The sequence below is a fragment of the Ctenopharyngodon idella genome, chromosome 9 (genome assembly GCF_019924925.1).
Source record: "Ctenopharyngodon idella isolate HZGC_01 chromosome 9, HZGC01, whole genome shotgun sequence".
Taxonomy (NCBI): Eukaryota; Metazoa; Chordata; class Actinopteri; order Cypriniformes; family Xenocyprididae; genus Ctenopharyngodon; species Ctenopharyngodon idella.
In genome coordinates this window covers 13236207-13258018 of record NC_067228.1, presented here as the reverse complement: position 1 = coordinate 13258018, position 21812 = coordinate 13236207, and the positions used below count along the sequence as shown (strand labels likewise).

Sequence of the window (21812 nt, the reverse complement as noted above, 5' to 3'; positions counted from 1 at the left end):
ATGTTAGAAAAAACTCATAATCAGAGTAAAACGTGGAGTACGTTTTAATCACACCATAGGTTTTAATCATGTGAACCAGGCAAATAAAAATCAGCAACAAACAATGTCATTGCTGAATTTAACATAGTCCTATGTGTTTTTAGTTTACTGGGTTGGGGTACAACTTTATAGATTTTATAGGTTGAATGTCGTGAACCAAGTAATTTCTCATTCTCATTATTGGCAGGCTAATCATCAAATTATTGGTGTGAAGGTATGCTACTAACAAGTGGCTAATTCGTATTAATTTGTACAATTAATATAGGCTACGTTTTTGTAGGCTATAATCTTTTGTAGGCTGCGATCTTCTTACAGTTAGGTTTAGGGATGGACCTTCATGCTTAAGTTTTTCCAAATTATTTCCATATGAATCACATTGTACAAATTTGTATGAAATTGTCACATTGTAAAATAGCTACATTTTCTCATGAGATCAAGTTGGAAGGTACCTATTAAGGGGATAGGTAGGTCACCCAAATATATATTAACGGTTGATCAACAGGGGCGCTGTAACAGGGAAAGATTAGGACGATTTTAAGGGCCCTGGTAAAACAGGGGCCATTTGATGCTCCTCTGAATCTACCCCAGTCGCCCCTGTTGATAAAAAATGTGGTTTTCAATTAGAAAAATTCTGTGGCCCAAAATCTTTAATATTTGTTTACATGCTCGATTTTAGACCATCTTTGTCTTCGTGGCACATGTGAAGACGTCATCATCAATAGACATTTGTAATGGACGGTCTACTAATGTATATGACAGCTCTCCAATGCAGGCATGTGTTCCCTCGTGCCCGTGTGTCGTAATATCGTGTGCACGCATGTTGTATGAGGTGCGCGCGCAGCAGCACACGCGCGCTCCCGCTCACGCTCTTTGGCAGTGTCGCGCGGGCTGTCGGGATCATGTCCGCCATGTTTTCATACCAGCCTAGAAAAAAAAGCCCGTGAAAAAACACCATAACTCGCCCAGAGATGCCTTTAACCGCCGGATTTCGATCGAAGGGACGTCAGTGAATGCGGCCGCGGAGAGAACCGTCGGCTCGTGTGTGTACTTGTACCGAATGATCCGTGTTTAGTGTGTTTGTGATCGCTGAAAACAATGAGTAAACTCTCGTTCCGCGCGCGAGCGCTAGACGCCGCCAAACCGCTGCCGATCTACCGCAATAAAGACCTCCCGGACCTCACCGACTGCGTCTCCATCAACCGAGCGGTCCCACAAATGCCAACCGGGATGGAAAAGGAAGAGGAGTCGGTATGTAAATGATTTTAAATTCATAATTTTTCATGAGGTTCAGGTGCATAGCAGGGTGTTGGTATTCACGTATCATTTACGCACGTTTTACTGCGTAAGTCTATTCTCTGCTCATAGGGATCTGTAAGCAGCGTTCTGAGGCTCTAGGTTACGTATAAAATGTACGACAGTTGCGTAGTCGTGGGAAATGTTTTGCACTAGTGGCGTGAACAAGGTTATTTACGTGTGAGATTTGCTAGTGGTCAATGCGCATTCACGTCAGCCTTTTTGCGCAAATGCGTTCGAGATTAACGTAAGTTACGACAGGAATACAGGAGTTGAACGGCGTGTCTCTGAAGGCTGGATGTGTGTTTGATTCTCCAATGGTCCTGATGTTTAGTTTTTACAGCAGCAGGCCCTAGTCATCAGTTTAAGCATACGCAACTGACAAACAGTGCAATCAACCAATATGGCATGTTTTATCCTTCACATTTGAATATCATAAAATACAGGGGTATTTTAATTTGGAAATCATTCAGTACTATGGTATCCATCAGAGTAACATGATGTTGCCATGGCACCACAATATATGATTTTCAAATCACCACCCAACGACAAAGTCAAATAATAAAAAACAAATAATAATTCTTAATACCAATAATTGTTATTGTTTGCTTAAATTTTATTATTATTTGTTTAAAATCATTAATGCATACAGTATATACCTACATTAGATATGTACTACGTATCTACCTTATGTACTCATATATATATATATATATATATATATATATATATATAATATATATTCTATACTTCTGTGAGATACTGTGTGTGTGTATATATATATATATATATATATATATATATATATATATATATATATATATATTACACACAATATCTCACAGAAGTGAGTACACCCCTCACATTTTTATAAATATTTTATTATATATTTTCGTGGGACAACACTGAAAAAATGACACTTTGCTACAATGTAAAGTAGTGAGTGTACAGCTTGTATAACAGTGTAAATTTGCTGTCCCCTCTAAATAACTCAACACGCAGCCATTAATGTCTAAACCACTGGCCACAAGTGAGTACAAAATGAAGTGAAAATGTCCAAATTGGGCCCAAAGTGTCAATATTTTGTGTGGCCACCATTATTTTTTCAACACTGCCTTAACCCTTTTGGGCATGGGGTTCACCAGAGCTTCACAGGTTGCCATTGGAGTCCACTTCCATTCCTTCATGACGACATCACGGAGCTGGTGGATGTTAGAGACCTTGTGCTCCTCCACCTTCCATTTGAGGATACCCCACAGATGCTCAATAGGGTTTAGGTACCCTCAGCTTCTTTAGCAAGGCAGTGGTCGTCTTGGAGTTGTGTTTGGGGTCGTTATCATGTTGGAATACTGCCCTGCGGCCCAGTCTCCGAAGGGAGGAGATCATGCTCTGCTTCAGTATGTCACAGTACATGTTGGCATTCATGATTCCCTCAATGAACTGTAGCTCCCAGTGCCGGCAGCTCTTATGCAGCCCCAGACCATGACACTCCCACCACCATGCTTGACTGTAGGCAAGACACACTTGTCTTTTTACTCCTCACCTGGTTGCCGCCACACACGCTTGACACCATCTGAACCAAATAAGTTTATCTTGGTCTCATCAAACCACAGGACATGGTTCCAGTAAACCATGTCCTTAGTCTGCTTGTCTTCAGCAAACTGTTTGCGGGCTTTCTTGTGCGTCATCTTTAGAAGAGGCCTCCTTCTGGGTCATGCAGACATGCAGACCAATTTGATGCAGTGTGCGGCATATGGTCTGAGCACTGACAGGCTGACCCCCCCCACCCCTTCAACCTCTGCAGCAATGCTGGCAGCACTCATACGTCTGTTTCCCAAACACAGCCTCTGGATATGACACTGAGCATGTGCACTCAGCTTCTTTGGTTGATCATGGCGAGGCTTGTTCTGAGTGGAACCTGTCCTGTTAAACCGCTGTATGGTCTTGACCACCGTGCTGCAGCTCAGTTTCAGGGTCTTGGCAATCTTCTTATAGCCTACACCATCTTTATGTAGAGCAACAATTCTTTTTTTCAGATCCTCAGAGAGTTCTTTGCCATGAGGTGCAATGTTGAACTTCCAGTTACCAGTATGAGAGAGTGAGAGCAATAACACCAAATTTAACACACCTGCTCCCCATTCACACCTGAGACCTTGTAACACTAACTGTAGCCAGCGGTTTAGACATTAATGGCTGTGTGTTAAGTTATTTAGAGGGGACAGCAAATTTACACTGTTATACAAGCTGTACACTCACTACTTTACATTGTAGCAAAGTGTAATTTCTTCAGTGTTGTCCCATGAAAAGATATAATAAAATATTTATAAAAATGTGAGGGGTGTACTCACTTCTGTGAGATACTGTGTGTGTGTGTGTATATATATATATATATATATATATATATAGCTGTTTTTATTTTTTATGTTGTCATGTAACAAGAAAACCATCAAACAGAAAGAACCCCATTAAACCTTCAATGACTATAAAAATCAGCTTTTTAAAATCATTATACATTTTGACTTTTTTTATGAAAAGAAAGTTTTGGTGAAGTCAAATGTAATTCTAAGAAATCATATTGTAGAACTATGATATGATATGATATTGAAAACGTATGATACTGATGAGTCAAGAACACTTTAGTTTAGGGTCTAATTCTCACTATTAACTAGTTGCTTATTAGCATACATATTACTAGGATATTGGCTGTTTATTAGTACTTATAAAGCACATATTAATGCATTGTTCTGCATGACCATATTCTACATCCTTTAATCCTACCCAATACCTAAACTTAACTACCTTTCTAACTATTAATAAGCAGTAATTAGGAGTTTATTGAGGCAAAAGTCATAGTTAATAGTTAGTTAATAGAGAGAATTGGACCCTAATCTAAAGTGTGACCAGAAATTCATATTTATTGTTTTAGTACTTGGTTACACCAATTATGAGTTTTGAAAGATGTGTGACGGATCATCAAGCATTCATGGGTTCCTTCAGTTTGATTTAACTTGATTCATTTGATTTGTTAGTGAAGTTAGTTTTATTAAAACAGAAGTATGAACAGTTAGTTTTATTAAATGAGTCATGTGGCCATCTTTATCAGCAAGCTCAATAGGTTATGTTGGGCAGATGTATAGTACGGAGAGCAAGTATTTGTTAAAAATAGGGTTGGGTACCATTAGAATTTTAGTTTACTGATTCTGATTCTGATTCTTTTTCCCAGTTTCAATTCCAGTAAGGTACAACATTTAGTCAAACATTTTTATTCTGTGTGTTTTGGCAAAATGTTTTATTGCAGCTGATTTCCATGAACAAAAATCAGCAGCCTAAAGAACACTTCCTATGGGTTTTAACAAAAATACCACCACAAAAACAACTGGACAACTAAAAGAAATTGCAAACATTATTAAAGACAAGTAAACCGTAATAAAATAAGAACAAATAAACAAATTAGCAGTAGCACAAATAAATACAAAGTTCAGGTACAGAAATTGTAATCAAATGTAAAATAACAATGCATAGTTTTCTTTTTATAAATAAAATATAGTTAATGCATATTAAAGTTACAGAAGTTACTCACTCAATATCAGTGATTTTCATTTGTTCTTTGATTAACATTTCTGACATAGACTGCAGCAGGTTTATTAGGCTGCTGTCACTTGCACTGATGCACTGAAATAAATTCTGTGCCGAAACTAAAAAATTCAGGATGCATTTGGCCAAAAACCGGAACCAAAAATAAATTAATTAATTATTCAAACTTTTTTTTTAATAACTCAAATAGCTAAAACAGAGTTGTGCAAGCATTTAAATTGCACATAAGGCAGTTTTTATAACATTTTTTTTAAATAACAGATTTGTTTCTACTATAAATTTAAATGACAATAAACTGTAATAACTTGTTTTCATGACAGATTTATTCAAACATACATTAAATAATGAAGACTTTACAAACAGGTTAAGTAAAAATATAATGAATATGTAATACAGTGCATATATTTATCAAAATGCTCTTCTCTAGAGTTAGTTTTTTCCAGCTAACTAATAAGTTTAAGGACTTTGAATAGCTTTCTTGAGGTAAATGTAACTTTAAGCAACATTTTATAGTCTACAAGCTGTTTTATTGACGTCTTTCCCTGGTTGAAACACCGATTGAGCGATTGAGGATTCATTTCGGTAAGCTGTAATGTATTTTTCAACACACCATACCGTAATGTAGCAAAGAGGAGATGAGATGATCAGTTCATGTGCGCCTGATATTAAAAGTAACAAAGCACAAAGCTTTTTGCAATTATTGGATGGCAGGCACACTACAGATGTTTAGTGAAGTTTGTTCACGCTACAGCACAAACTAAATAAAATTGAAAATGGTTTGAAATCACATTAGAATGCGCACACAGGGATCGATAAGTGGAATCTAAATTTTAATTTTATTACAAGTATCCGATTCCTGACCTCAAGTATCTGATTCCGGAATCGATTTTCAATTCCCAACCCTAGGTAAAAACCTAGGTTATGTGCTGCTATTTTGTGTCACAGATTGCATTTGTTCTCCCGACCTACCTGATAATGAACTGCTTACCTTTCTATTATTGAACTGTCTTCTACAGTAACTATCTTATGAATCCAAAAGTAATCAGAGCAACTTGGTGTTCATTTGTATGCTTGCGAGCTGCGTAAGCCATTGCAGCGGGTTTCATCACGTTGCTGTTCTCAGCTTCATTAGAAGTTGTACTTGCCCAATTCTTATTTCCACCTCTGTGTGAGTTTTTTAACTTTTTCTTATTGCTGAGTCCAGCTACATCAGTTGCAGCTTAACTAACTGGCCTCACTTGCTAATTAAAATATTTTGTGCTATATATTAGGTGACAAAAACTTTACTGTTGTGTAACCTGTTCGCAAATTTGTGTTTACACACTATCAGTGCAGAATTAGCTTTACTCACTCTTTCTCTCATGGTGTGTTTCAGGAGCACCATCTCCAGAGGGCCATCTCCGCCCAGCAGGTATTCAGGGAGAAGAAGGAGAGCATGGTCATCCCTGTGCCAGAGGCAGAGAGTAACATCACCTATTACGACCGCCTTTACAAAGGAGAGTTCCGCATCCCCAAACAGCTCATCCACATCCAGCGTGAGTGACGTCTACCTCAAGCCCCACTGAATACTTTAATTTCTTGGTTTAAACATACAAATAAAATGTTATTTGAATATGACCTCAATCTGATCTGTACCTGTTACTTCGCACCAGCTCTGGGTCTGGATAACGAGCTGCCTGACTATGATATGGACTCAGAGGACGAGACTTTACTGAACAGACTCAACCGCAAGATGGAGCTCAGACCTGTGCAGTTTGAGACCATGATGGACCGGTTAGAGAAAGCCAGCACCAACCAGGTAATGACAAGTGCATTATATTAAAGATGCACGGATAACATTTTTTTCAGAACCGATCCGATACCAAAAATTGAGTATCGGCCAATACTGATTCCGATCCAATACCAGTGCAGCTGCTTTTTTTTTTTTTAAAAAAAATTTTTTTTTTTATTCAGTGTAGAATTTCTATACCCGTGTGTGTGTGTGTGGGTGTGGAAGTGATAATCACACTTTTGTGTCAAACACAATCTACTAAATACGGACTACTTCATTATAAAGAAAAAAACAACAAATGAAAAAAAATAATCAATCTGTGACAAAAATATATTATAAACTAGATTAGTGGATAATTCAGCAACAAAAGTTATTCTAGAAAAATCATGAGTGCACAATCATTTTTATAAAATCTAAACATTCAGTGAAAAAAAACATTTAGTGGGGAGAAAAAATGTTGGGAAAAGTCAATATGTTTGGCATTAAATCTGGTACAACATACATTGTTCTTTTGTATTTTTATAAAATACATTAATGAAAAACAAAGTAAATTAATATATGTATATACACGTACGTATGTATGTGTGTGTGTGTGTGTGTGTGTGTATATATTTATATACATACATATACACACGTGGTACCAGAATTGTTTAAAAGTAACAAAAATGTAATTAAACCAACACTGTAATTGATTAATATTACTGTACACTACTGTTCTAAAAATTGGGTCCATAAGATGTTTTTGAAATGTTTTTGTTTTTAATGTTTTTGAAAGAAGTCGCAATGCTGCTGCATTTATTTACACTAGTTAAAATACAGTAAAAACGGTAATATTGTAAAATATATTATTACAGTTTAAAATAACTGTTTTCTATTTTAATATATTTTAAATGTAATTTATTCTGATATTAGAGCTCAATTTTCAGTAGCCATTACTCCAGTCTTATTATGATAAAGTTATAATCAATAATAAGTTGTGCTATTTAATATTTTATTGGAAACTGTGATACACTTTTTCATGATATTTTGATCAATAGAAATTTTAAAAGAACAGCATTTATTTAAAACAAAATTTTTTTGGTAACATTATAAATCTTTTTACTGTCACTTTTTAGCAATTTAATATGTCCTTGCTTGGATAAAAGAATTTATTTCTTAAAGTCTTACTGATACCAAACTTTTGAACAGTAGTGTAACAACATAGGCCCAACAATATAAACAATGCTCTAAGTAGGCAATAATTCATCACAAAAAACACTTTGTGGTTGACACAAATAATTTTATCATTTCAAATGAACCAAGTATGTATTGTCCTAGTTGTTTTTTTTTTATTTTATTTTTTTATAACTGTTGTTTGGTTCATGATTTTCAAGAATGAGGATATGTCGCAACATCTGTCTGATCTAGCTTTACCAAGTGACAAATTACTTTGCTCAGAATACCTTGAGCCACGTTCCACAGAAATTACCCAGGAACTTTTTGTCCCCCAGACCTGTTGCTGTCTGCGTTTCCATAGTGGTCTAAAAGTACTGTGAAGACTGGGTTATTTTTACCCGGAACTTCATTTAGACCCCGATCCCTGCGGTCGAAACACACTGAGTACCACCCCAAAGTCCCTAGTTCTTGGGGAAGGTTCCTGCGGTGGAAACGTGGCCATAGTTTTTGGATTTGACACATATTGAAAATATTCTCCTCCCTTTTTGTTATTCTAAATATGCACAAATACAGATATATTTTCATTGCATTTAGCATTGCTTTTTTCCCTACTATCAGAGACCCATTTTTGAGTTGTAATCCACAAGTTCTAGATGATCTAAAATACACCTCCTCATATTTCTCTTGTATTTACATGCATTCCTCTGTCTCTCTCTTAATAATTGTTTTGTAGTTGGTCACTCTTCAGGAGGCCAAGCTGCTGCTAAATGAAGATGACTACCTGTTGAAGTCAGTGTATGACTACTGGGTGAGGAAGAGGAAGAACTGCCGGGGCCCGTCGCTCATCCCACAAATCAAGCAGGAGAAGAGGGATGGCTCCACCAATAACGATGCTTACGTGGCCTTCAGGCGTCGCACAGAGAAGATGCAGACTAGGAAGGTATGCAAGTGCTCTGCGTTTTGTCATGCATGCCTCGGTATTTTTAGAGGGCATTCAGACAGGACTTGTTTTTACCTTCCAATTTCAATATTTTTTAAACATCCTTGCATCACATCTAATTTTTTTACATCAGCTTTTTGAAGACAACAATGTTTAGTTCTAGCTGTGGCTGACCGATACAGATTTTTATATGCCCAATATTTAGTAGTTTTTTGTTAGAATATCAAAAAAAAAAAGAAAAAAGAAATAAAAAAACAGTACATGTATGCAGTACATATATATTTCTCTACACAGTACTAAATTGAGTTCTTTTTTGCTGCTTATTGCGCTTAAACAGTCAAATACACACAAAATAATGTCAAAATGCTGGTCTTGCCAAGTATTCGCATAAACACAGTCAGTTTTCTTTTAAGTGAACTCAAACAGTTGAGAAAGGAAATACATGTATAACAGTAATGGATCCGTGTGTCAGGTCTTAAAGTGACAACAGCCTAATATACCTGCTGCCAAATTATGAGCTAATATTAAAAATATATATATGACAGTTGTCCCCATGGTATCGATGTCAAAATTGTGGCCAGTGAGTGGCTAGTAACTTTGGAAAACCACTAGCCACAGTGGCTGGTGTGCAAAAAAGTTAATGTCAAGCCCTGTAAATCACATTTTCATAGCAAATTTTCCCCTCAATAGAAGTGTGAACACCTGCTGGACCCATGCATCTCTCTGTTATGCTGTCTCTGCAGAATCGCAAGAATGACGAGGCGTCTTATGAAAAGATGCTGAAGCTGAGAAGAGAGTTCAGCCGAACCATGAGCATCCTGGAGATGATCAAAAAGAGAGAGAAGAGCAAACGAGAGCTGCTGCATCTGACGCTGGAGGTGTTTGAAAAAAGGTTTGTCAGCTCTTTTATTAAAGCTGCTTTAAGACAATGTCTGTTGCATACTCTATATAAATAAAACTGTTATGTGTCACTTAACAGCTAGAATGGTTGTATGTGAAGTGACTCATCTCTCTCATCTCTGGTCTTGTTAAGCTTTAAATAATTTGAAAAGTGCAAATTGGTTTTTACATATTGTTTCTCCTTGTTTTGTGTATATTAGATATCAAATTGGAGACTTCTCAGGAGAGATTCTGAATGAAGTCACTGTACCTCTGGCAGAGAAAACCATTTACCCTGCACCCACATCCTTACCCATGAGCAGTCGGCACAAGGTAGAGAGCAAAATGAAGGTAAAGGCCAACAGTAGGAGGGAAAAGAGGACATATGAAAGCACTTGAAAAATCTGTGTGCGAGAAATGTGCTCAGTGATAATTGTAAAACCATTTGTTCTGTCTCTTTCCTTCAGTCACACAAATCTGGGCCCAAACACCTCCACCCCTTCACAGTCAAGCCTGAGCCTCACTTTGACTTTGTGCGTTCTCATAAGAAGTACAACAAGAGGCCCAAACTTGATGCATTTCGCCAGCCTGGTCGGCCAGAGCGACAGCAAACCATCATCAAGGCAGACATTAAACAATACGACTTCCACAGCTCTGGAGAGGAGGATTACCCACTGGTCAGTACACAATCAGTGTTTGGCTACACATGCTCATGTAGATGTGTCATATTTAGAGGTATTTACTTAAAATACGTTAAAATGATTATTGTCAGAAGATGTAATAGTATATAAATTGTCTTTTGTTTCTCTTTTTTTTTTTTTTTTTCCCCTCTTCTGAAGTCTCCAGCATCAGAGCCGGATGAAGAGAACGATCCTGATGGAATCTTCGCCTTCAGACGGAAAGCTGGCTGCAGTTACCACACTGTGAGTTTCCCATTAAACATCAGTGCTAGCTGTAGAGCATAAAAGAATCTGCAACTGTGCCAGTCAGAGCTGGGCAATATAGCTGAAAAATTATATCTTGATACAGTGGTTCCCACAGGATTTTGTGAGACTTGTGGCGGTGGATAACATCACGTGCTAATTAGCATATTTACGACGTTTGCTTTCAGACAAGTTTTGGCACTTCAGATCTGACTTTGCTTCTACTCTCCGACCTGTCACATACTGTAATATAATTGAATGCCCAATAAAGCTGTTCCCATTATTCATATATATTTTTTTGTTTCTGTTGTCAGACATGAAACAAGTATAAAATAGTGACTAAACACATGTTAACCAGGAGTCACTTTCACTATACTCCTTAAATCATTATTTATAATTGCGACATTGTCTGACAAAATCACCATACATCTACACTAAAGAGCAGCTTCATTGTGTTCATGTGGAGAACGCGGTTCATGATTGCTTAGCAACGGCAGACAGCACGGGAGAGCAAGTGCTTTGGAAAGAAGAAAAGGTGTAGCGGATGCGTTTTCCACGTGTTTTTAGATGCGACGTGAATAGCCCCATATGCGGTGGTTTTGGCTATTATTTGTCTCATGCAGCGCACTGTCTGCGTCTGAGCAACAAACTATTTGCATATTTACAGACAAACTGTTTGTTTAGAAGCCCAAACAGTCAGTAACAATGACAGGTGCTTGGAAACGATGTTTTGTACTCAATTTAATTACGAGTCGGCTGCGTACAGTCAACTGAATGCGCTGCTGCTTTGCCGCTCACTGCACAGAACAGACGCAGAGAGAGGCAATCCTGCGCCGGGAAAGTCAGACCTCGTGCTTGCGGGGCAGTAGTGGCGACATCTTAATAAAAGCTAGGGTTTATCCAAAAAAAGTCATTAGATTTGTCAGTATGTACCTTTCATGGAAATGGGCGCTAAAGGGGACTGAAAGTTGCTAAATATAGTGCTAAAGTTGCGCCCGTGTGTGTGTGAGATGCTGGAGCTGATGGCAGGGGCAGTGGCTATCTGTGGCGGGCCTCCACAAATAAATGTGTGGGAAACACTGTGATATTTAAGCTGCACTAAAATGGCTTAAAAGCTGTGATTCTCAACCATATTGACTTCAAGGGCCACAATGGCCACGAAAATATTTGTAGGCCTCCATAGTCGTAGTTTTGCTTACAAAACTTATTTTAATCCATGGACACGCCTATAATAGTTTTTATAAATAAAAAAAGGAACTAAAATTATTAAATTTGTTAATATGTTGATTTAATTGTTTTTTTTTTTTTTTTTTTTTTTTTTTTTTACTGTATTTTAAGGCTTGTTTTTTCTTTGCTGAGGTGCTCTAGTGGGCTCGGGGCCCCTGATTCAAAACCACTGGCTTTTTTCTTTTTCCCAAATCATTTTCAACCAGCCGTTGTTGTCAAGTAGATAATTTCTTGCATTAAACATTTAAAATGTATTTAAAATAAACACATAATATTTTGTTAATTTTAATAATTTAATTTATTTATATAACTGTATGTTGTTCTACTAAATATTTGTAAGCATAAGAAAATGTTGCCTGAGAACAGTTATGAATGTTAATGCATCGGATCATTGAGCATATTAATTGAAACTGCAGCTTAAAAGAACTCTCTCATACATGAGGGTTATGAGACAGGTCTTTTTTTTTTTGTCTTAGCACAATATTGTGACTAAACCCTCCTGCCATAGGGTATGCTATACTTGCTTTATTAGTGACAGAGCAGCATATTATTTGGCTCTGTGGTGGTCATTTCCTTTGCCATTGTTAAAAGTGTGTTATGTGTCCTCAGCCACTGGTGGATCAGAGCTGCTCTCCTCACTGGCAGCAGGCGGATCAGGACCGGCTGTGGCAGAGGAACTGTCTCACCGCCCTCTCTGTGCCTAAACGCTGTATCGCAGTTGCACACAGGAGGGTGGGCAGAGGTGGCAGGTGTGTCACTATTTACAATTTTTTCCATTTCCATTTTTATCTTTTATAAAAAATGTTTCTTGTACTTAAGTGTGAGTCACTCTTTAGATGATGTGTGGTTTGAATTTATGACCCTGCTCTTTGTTACTTAAGATTAAAGTAGAAAAGTAGATGAGGCTACTCCCTAATGATCAGTACTGAAGGTCACAGATAGTATCAGATATCTTAAAGCACTCTGTTGTATCCCATCAGGGTTGTTTTGGATCGTACCTCGTCGGAACTGGACCGTGCACTCAGGCATCTGGACCCTGACATGTTTTATCCCTCCGCTGGCTCTAGTGTGCCTGACCTCCCCGTCCATACAAACACAAACTCTCACATCTCCAAATCAAGCCCTGAGCGCTCACTGACTCAGCTCCTGAATGACATCCAGGCCTGCAGGTGGAAGTTTTTCCGCCCTCGGGCGCTACAGGACAACTCAAGGAGTGAGGACAAGAAAGGGACTCCGCAGGTCGAAAAAGGTGGAGGGACGCATCTCTCTAACAGTGTGTCAGGTGAGGCGTCCAAGCTGAACAGGTTCCAGAAGGTCGATCAACCGAATTTCATTCACCCGCATAATGAGCAATCTCCATTGTGCCCTTCTATATGTCAGTTTACTCTAGGGTTTTTTAACAAATTCAGCCTGTCAATCATTTTTAATGTGGCCTGCCGATTGATTTGATTGCTTGCTGCACTGTCTGATACAAAATAGCATTCTATGTGTAAAACTCAGCAGAGAGTTGAATGGCTCTCAGTGTTTGTCAATTAGAAGACTGCAGTCCATAAGGAGCACATTTAAGATTTTTTGCTGCTCATTATTCAGCTACATTACTTTCATAAACTTGAACTGGCACCATTTAGGCACAACACATTCAATTGTGTCTTATCCTGTCAAATGTATTTATGAAAATAAATAGCTTACCTGGGAATGAATATTCAGACAAAGACATGAGCTATAGCAATATGCCAAATCGTGCACAGTACCACTGTAGCTTATTCAGTAAGGAAAAATTTGATGATGATGAATACTAAACCTGTGAAGTATGCCAATTGTTTTTGAGTTATGCTTACGTGTTAAGATGTGGTGATAATTTAGAAAACAAAAAGAAGTTGAGTATCCCTAGTTTACTCAGTGTTTACTTGAGGTGAGCTGTGCTTGAAGCAACTTTGTCATTAAAGGGGACCTATTATGCCCCATTTTACAAGATATAAAATAAGTCTCTGATGTCCCCAGAGTGTGTATGTGAAGTTGTAGCTCAAAATACCCCATAGATAATTTTTTATAGCATGTTAAAATTGCCACTTTTTGGAGTTTAGCAAAAACGCGCCATTTCAGTGTGTGCCCTTTAAATGCAAATGAGCTGCTGTGCTTGGTCTAAGAGGGCAGAGTTTCAAGAGCTCCTTCTCCCCTGTCAGGATTCAGTCAGGACGCACTATAATGTCAGAAACTGCGAATATATGCTGCATGGAGATAGAACAGGTATAGTTTAGTTCATTACGGTTATAACTTATATTGTCTTCTGGTTTTTATCCACTATATTACTACAAGCCTGTTGTACTGGACCCCGTTCGACTTTACAGATGAGTTTTATGACGTTTATTGTACTTCACACAAAAAATGAAGCGTCCGTTTTCACTCTAGAAAATCACTGTAAGAGCTTAATAAAACAGTGCAAGTGTGCATTAAAATATTATCCATAAACTCTCTCTCTCTCTCTCCCTTGCATTATCATCAACATATATAGCGAAGATGTGGAAATTGAAATTGCTGGTTTAAAGACCCTTAAATCTGTAAAGACCTTATGCCTTTTCGGGTGGTGCTTAATAAACTGGTAAACTTAAATATCTGTAAATCAACTCCGATGAACTGTAATAAAGTGCTCTCACCTACATTACTGCTGTATCCAGTATCACTCTGGAGGCTGTAAGCTGGATCACGAACAGTAGGCTACTGATCTATCCTTGAGTAACACATTTTTAGCACAACCTCTGTTTTGTATTGTCCCTTTGTATTGACATTCGTTCACAAAGCAGTCTGGTGTGAAATGATTCGTGCAGACATAAACGAATTTTGGTAGAGTTGAGGGAGCATTTTCTTCGAAAACAAAATGAATCCACCTCGTCTTCAGCGGCTGAGATTCAGGGAGTAAATGGAGAGAGCTATGTGGATTAATCCATCCAGCTACAGAACACCTAAAACACTTGGGAGACGTTCTCGTCAGTGCAGTAATAGCGGAATGTACAACTGACTGTGAACTCGCTCAGGGTGGTTCTATGTTAACACAGCAGTTTCTGTCAACATTCGTGGGCGGGGCCTGTGGCTAATGTGATGTCACACTGCCAGGGATCTGGAAGCGGCTTGTTCAGAGACACTGCTTATGATTTATGGGGATTAAAAAAAGGAGTCGCGTAAATTTGAGGAAAAAAAAAAATGTTTGGGTTGGTATTATAATGAGATATGACTTGCAATCATCAAATCACAATGGTTGTGATGTAATTATATAAATATATAGCCTGACGTGCTGCAAATTTTGGAGTAAAGCCAAAGCATAGCAGTGTGTTCATTTTCAGTTTTGATTCACAGTAAATGCTACTTTGCAAGTGCTGTGTTTGAATTACTTATCACTTTTTGCATTTGGGAACGCAGTGTGCACCAATTATCTTCCCAAATTCATAAAGAGAATCGTTTATAAACTGTTGTTGTCAACAAAGAGAAGCATTAAGGTCTCCCTGAGGTTTTCCATTGAAATAAAAATTCAGTGGTTTAACATTTGAAAGCAAAGAAATTAAAGCAACCGTCAATGTTAGTATTGTAATTTTACTGTTGTTAAAATTAAATAAAAATAATGATAATTTCTTTATTTATTATTGTTCAGGTTTTCCTTCTTTTTTCCTTCTTTAGCTGATCACATGCCTGTTTAATGCTCAAGTATCATTTCTTATTATCAATGTTGAAAACAGTTGTGCTGCTTAATATTTTTGTGAACTGTTATGCATTTCTTTCAGGGTTCTTTAAATAGAAAGTTTAAAAGAACAGCATTTATTTAAAACAGTAATCTTTTGTAACAATATAAATGACTTTTCATCAATTGATACATTTAATGCATCCTTACCAAATAAAAGTATTAATTTCTTTAAAACAAAAAGGTGCCTTTACTGGCACCTAGATGTGGAAATTGAAATTGCTGGTTTAAAGACCCTTAAATCTGTAAACATCACATTTACCCCCATGTTCTTGCATGTGCAGGTGGGTTCACAGAAGAGCAGTTTCACTCCCATCAGCAGCAGCTGGTTCAGATGCACAAACAGTTACAGCAGCAAGAACTCCAGCAGAACTCGACAGCACCAGAACCCCACACACACCTGCCTGTGAGTATATCCACATAATTTCAGGCATTATGGGGTTAAATCTCACTCCTATTCTTTTCTAAAAATGTTTATTTATTTAAGAAGTAAAAAATAATTTCTTCTACAGAACACGGCCTCATCTGACTGCATGTCTAAGACTCTGGACTCGGCTAGTGCACACTTTGCTGCCTCTGCTGTGGTCAACACTCCCAACAATGAAAACAGGCCCCAGATTGCAAGTGTCAATGGCGTCCTTTCCAATTCAGGCAAGTCCAGCTCAAGGGGAATTGAGCAGAGGCATTGAAATATCCAATAATATTTATATGAAAATATGCCTGTTTCAGTAGTTCCTTGGAATATTAGGATCTAAATATTTGAAAACTATAAACTGCTTTATAGAACTTTTTGGGGAATCATAGCAAAACTGTGACTGAAACTGATTTTATTTGGACATTTATATGATAATATCAGCCTCTTTGTTGTGTAGTTAATTGAAAGAAAGGTGAGCATGATTAATTATTTAAATGATTCTTTATTTTTGTCTCCTGCAGGAAGCTTTAGACAAGCCAAATCGAACCGTTCTGCAGGTGGTGGAGGTGGTGGTGAGTCAGGCTCTTTAGTACGGATGACAAGCACATCTGGCATTCAGCTGCCGGTCCCTCAGTCTCTGCCTCACGGCCATGGGCACCTGAGCACCGTGAGCGCTGTGTCTCCTGCCCACACGCACCACAGTGCACGTCTGTGTGCCCCTTCACCCTCAGCCTTAAAGCTAGCCAGTGTTGCTAGTAGTCTGGACCGGGTACCCAAAGTCACCCCCACTAGTGCCATCGACATCGCCAGGTCTGAAACCTGACACAGCACTTAATCACTTCCTCTTCTTTTTTGGGGCCTATGGTGAAAAATGAATTCAAGTATCTATGCTTCAAAATTTTGGGGTCTGTAGGATTTTTTTTATTGTCTTCAAAAGAAGTCTCTTATTAGGGATGGATATCGGTTTTAACGGTATTACTACTGTTACCGATACTGCTTATCGATCCAGTACTTTTCTTATCGGTTCTTTTTGTCAAATGAAATGAAATGTAAAATAAATATTATTTAAAATTGCAAAAGAAACAACAATGTTTGAACAAAACAAATGAATATAAAACATCTATTTGTAAATGCACCAGTGTGCAGCCATTTTTAGTGTTTTATATACATAAGATAAAAAAAAGTACAAACAAACTGACAAATAAAAAAAAAAAAACAATAAAACAAAGATAAAAATGAAATAAACAGTGCTACTAACATTACTGTTCAGGTAAGTAATGTAGACTACAAAAGAAATCTAACAAAGTAATCAAATGAAAAATAAGAAGCCCGAAGCCCAAAGTATAATTTGCTTGTCTAGTTGTGAACCGTTTCAGAGCATGCAGACAGAAAACCTGCAAGTCTCTTGCGGGAATTATTGTGCTTTCAATATCTTTTTTATTATCAAACACGTCCCACAACTTGGCAACAGTAGAGACTGCATTTTACCAAAATCACTGATTGTGCTGATTCTGATGTTAAGTTTGGGCTTTTAGGGAGGGACGAATGTGCACCACTGAAGAAAGGGAAGCTGCACTACACGGAATGTGACTTTTTTTAATAGTTTTACCTCAAACATGTTCTTTTTATAGTCCTTGGAATCCAAAATCAAAAACAAAAATAAAATTAGATTAATATCACAGGCCTAAAGTGTAACCAGATGTTTGAATGTTTAGTTCTCTCGGCCATCGTCACTAATTAAGCAGGGGCTTTAGTGTTGTGTGCTCTGTAACTCTTTCGTGTTAGAGATCTCTCTCTTTTCTCGATTGCGAATAGCAAAAATGCAGCATGGATAAATGTCTTAATGTTATCGCATATAGAAATACCTGGCTAGATAGAATTGTATAGTGAGTGTAATTTCTCCAGTACTGACAGCAGAACCGATAACATCCGAGCTTATCGATACTGAGGTCTTTCATAATTTAGCCCCGGGGCCTGTTTAATACCGGTTTCAGTACCCATCTCTATCTCTTATATTCAATGAGGCTACAATTATTCAATCAAAAATACGGTAAAAAGAGTAATATTGTGTACTATAATTACAATTCAAAATAACTTTTCTATTTTAACATACTTTACAATGTAATTTATTCCTGTGATGATAAAGCTGAATTTTCAGATTTTACTTCAGTTACTTAAGCAGCCATTACTCCACTATTCTGATTTGGTGCTTAGAAGGATAGTTCACCCAAAAATGAAAATTAAGTCATCATTTACTCGCCCTGTGGTGTTCTAATGTTGTATGCCCTTTTTTCTTTTTCGGACTACAAATTGGAGATTTTTAAAAAATGACCCGCTTTTCCATATAATGGCAGTGAATAGCAACTAGCATCAAGCTTTTAAAAAAGCAGGATGGTCCAATGCGGAACGTGTCATTTATATTTCAAGTGTTCTGAGGGTATATGGTAGGGTTTAGTAAAAAAAAAAAAAACGTAGAAATTGAATGTATTATTTAACGAAAATCCTGACCTTGGCTGTTGGTCTTCTGTGTACAACTTCTGTGCAGGTCCTTAAGTCTTAAAATCAGTTGTATCAAATTTAAGACCATAAAAAGTTCTGAATATCTTAAATGGTACAAGAAAAGTCTTAATTATCATTTCAAGAGGTCTTAAATTTGGGGACAGAAAAATCACAATATGGCTTAATGTCATAATGAAACTTCAAAAGGTGATGATTATTGTGAGTGCTGCAAGTTTCAGAGTCAAAACGTGATGCTGTTGCGCTTTCTACAGGCTCGCACTTTCAGAGCAATTCACAATCAATGAATACCGCACATTTATGCCAAGCAATTACTCATGAAGTATTGCTGATGAGTTATGACAATGTTTACCTTATGGTGTTTATATCATACCTCCAAACTCATCGCATTTCTAAAAAGTAGCTGCATTGTATACAGTGCTTACCAGGGTAACTGCCATATTTCTGCTGTTCTTTAAGTTCCACCTACTGTCAGAGAGTGAAATTGCATTTTCATTTAGCCGGTAAATCGAATATATAATTGTAGTATTAAATATTAAAAACCCTGCAGATACCCTGGCCTGGACTGCCTATCATGAGACTCTATTGGCACTGCAGTTTACTCCAACTTGCCCAGAGAAGCACACAAGTTGTGAGAAATCAAGAATATTGGCAGAAATCCCAAAAAGGTATCTGTATACTTTCTACACCGAGGTGAATATCTCCAGACCATAACTCCGGTTGTCAGATATACGTGAATTTGATCTTAAAGTGATAGCTGTCTTAAACCTGTGGGATCTGTGTTTTTAATGTTAAACAGCAAAAGACAAAGAGAAAATCGCACACTGCTCTTGATTGAAAACTTTAACTTTTTAATTTTATGGATTAATCTGTTTTGTGAAGACTATGCATTTTACATTTGATTATTCAATTTCTGTAGTATTTCTCTACCTGAATACTGTTAGACCTACCTAAACAAAAAAACAAAAACAAAAACTTTAATTTTGTATCTATTCTGTTTATTTATTTTGCTACTGCTTGTATTTTATAAATGCAATAAGTCCTGTGAAGCCGTTGTTTACAGCGAATTTAGAACAGCTAAGGGGTGGTGTGAGGCACAACTTGGAGTGTTCTAAATTCACTGTAAACCACGGATTCACAGGGCTTATTGCTTGTAAAAAAAAAAAAAAGTTAGTCCATAAAAATATTTATTTTATTCACGAAATAAACACACAGCAACAAAATAGATACTGTACAGGTGTTTTTGTAGTGTAATTTACAATGGCTTTGAATGCAACTCAACCAATCAGAATCAAGGAACTATCTGTTCTCATGTTGCTGACTGTTTACTGACTTAAATTCAGTTCAAAATTTGAAATCAAGCCTCCTTGTAAGCTCTTGCATAAAAGAATACCCCATTGTAAAACAAATACATAGAGTGAGCAAACATTTAGGATTTAGACATTTTATTCTTATTTTACATGTATTCATAGACTTTCATGGAATATTAGGTCATGAATATTTGCCTCAAAAGTCATGGAAATTTGTTGGTAGAAATGTGTATGAAGTATTGTTTAAAAAAAAAAAAAAAAAAAAAAAGTCTTACTAACCCCAAACTTTTGAACGATAGCGTATATCTTTAAATTTAAAATACAGAATGAAAATTTTAATTTCTATGTTTTTTTTTGATGTTGCAGGGAGAATCACGAACCAGAGAGGCTCGCTCTCAACGGATTATCAGAGACCACAGTCGCCATGGAGGTCACATAGCCCATCAGAAACACAAAAGACTTCAGTGCTGAGATCTGTGCGCTTCTATGCGGACTTATACCCAAAAGCAGCATATCAAAATATTAAGAGAAATTTGTCAATATTATAAGTGTACATTTTGTAAAATTGGGAATTATCACTACCTTGTAAAATAGTATATTTGTATCATTAGTCTGTCATTTCTGTTACTTGAATCCTAGAATTCTTTTTTTTTTTTTTTTTTTTTTTTTTTTTTTCGTCATCATGCTTTTGCACTTGAAAATGCAAGCAAGACAAGTGCATCAGTTCATGTTGGGATCATGAGCATGAATATAGGTCCTGCGTCACTTGTTTTAACTATTTATTTTGCAATGTTTACATTTTTGTATCTCGTACAAATAAATCCAATGTTGTGACCACAAAATGCAGACATAGCTATTATACCATGCTTTTGTGCCTTTTTTCTTTAGAGGAAAGAGAATTTGGTTTCATGGATGAAGAAATGTGCCATTTTACAAGTGATGTTCTTCCCACTTGAGATGTTGACCGTATTTCATTGGATTAATTTTTTTTTTTTTTTGCCTTCCTCTTGTCTTAACAAGAATAGCATGTTAATTCTGGAGGCCAATGGCCTTCATCAGAATGTACTTGCGTGAAATTCCTTGAGAAATCTAGCTAAAGACCTTCAATCTGGTTTACAGTTTCTGCTCCTTTGACTGAGTCATCCGAACGCTCATTTTTTTTTTTTTGTCTTTAGCTGTTGCTGGTTAACCAGTCTGAAGGGAGCCATTCGGGGCTTTGACGGATATTGTCTTGGAAGTAAACTCAAAGTCTACAGGTCATAAACATTGTCAGCCATCTTGTTTATGAATGCTGAAATTTCTACATCCTCAGTCCAGTATCTTCAAATAAATTTCCACTTTTCAAACAGCCTTTTTAATGAAATGAGCAACAGCTGTTAATGTTTGACTAAAGTAGTTTGAACTTGCTTTAGTGTCATTCAGAATAAGTACACTAGTTTTCAGTTGTGATATCTTGGACTTGAATGTTTTGTTGCTGCATGTTTTTACAATGTTTAAGGAGATGTATACGAGTCTACAGGCAGTCTTCATTTCATTCTATTAAGTGAAAGTCCATTCATTTTTTTTTTTTTTTTTGTTAAATAATGGAAGAATTGACTTTCACCACCAGAGGGGGCAAATGAGCTCTTCCAGCCATAAAACTCAGTGGTTAGTTAAAGAGGCTGCTCACTGCAGAGCCAATGGGTGGAGCTTGAAATCCAGCTCACCCTCTCTGGCTGTAATGGGTGGTGCTTGAAGGTCCAACCGCACACTACCCATAACCCTATCCCTAAACAACTAGATCAAGCTCCACCCATTATGTCCACAGAGGTGGACTAGGTCAAGCTCCTGCCATGACGGGGAAGCTAGTGTCATTTGGCTCTACAGTGAGCACCACTTGGTTAGTTTGGCAGTTTTGGCCTCAGAAGTATGTGACCTGCATCCTGCCATCCTTACTCTTTTGCACAGAAGAGCCAATCACCTGAGCCGTATATGCCATGTGACTAAAATGACTTTCTCTCAGTGTTGATGCCACACAGT

General features: G+C 37.2%; 1 protein-coding gene across 3 annotated transcripts; it reads left to right on the top strand.

Moving 5' to 3' along the window:
* Nucleotides 1–882: 882 nt before the first annotated feature.
* epc2 (enhancer of polycomb homolog 2 (Drosophila)) lies at nucleotides 883–21139 on the top strand. Of its 3 annotated transcripts, none has more exons than XM_051906420.1 (14): nucleotides 883–1287; nucleotides 6302–6461; nucleotides 6579–6724; nucleotides 8586–8792; nucleotides 9536–9684; nucleotides 9893–10022; nucleotides 10139–10348; nucleotides 10511–10594; nucleotides 12431–12570; nucleotides 12802–13103; nucleotides 15836–15957; nucleotides 16064–16202; nucleotides 16488–16830; nucleotides 20160–21139. In XM_051906420.1, exons 1-13 carry the CDS (start codon nucleotides 1135–1137, stop codon nucleotides 16787–16789), a joined length of 2244 nt encoding a protein of 747 aa, XP_051762380.1. In that variant the 5' UTR covers nucleotides 883–1134; the 3' UTR covers nucleotides 16790–16830; nucleotides 20160–21139. The 3 variants fall into 3 exon arrangements, with proteins under 3 accessions (XP_051762380.1, XP_051762378.1, XP_051762379.1); XM_051906418.1 differs by having other exon boundaries at nucleotides 16064–16206; nucleotides 16492–16776; XM_051906419.1 differs by having other exon boundaries at nucleotides 885–1287; nucleotides 16488–16776.
* Nucleotides 21140–21812: the final 673 nt, after the last annotated feature.

What these genes read in the sequence shown, in the direction of transcription:
- epc2 (XM_051906418.1), top strand. Translation starts at nt 1,135, where the DNA reads ATGAGTAAACTCTCGTTCCGCGCGCGAGCGCTAGACGCCGCCAAACCG. An exon ending in AGGGTGGGCAGAGGTGGCAG is followed by an intron (nt 12,571 to 12,801) that starts GTGTGTCACTAT and finishes GTATCCCATCAG; the next exon opens with GGTTGTTTTGGATCGTACCT. An exon ending in GTCCTTTCCAATTCAGGCAA is followed by an intron (nt 16,207 to 16,491) that starts GTCCAGCTCAAG and finishes TCCTGCAGGAAG; the next exon opens with CTTTAGACAAGCCAAATCGA.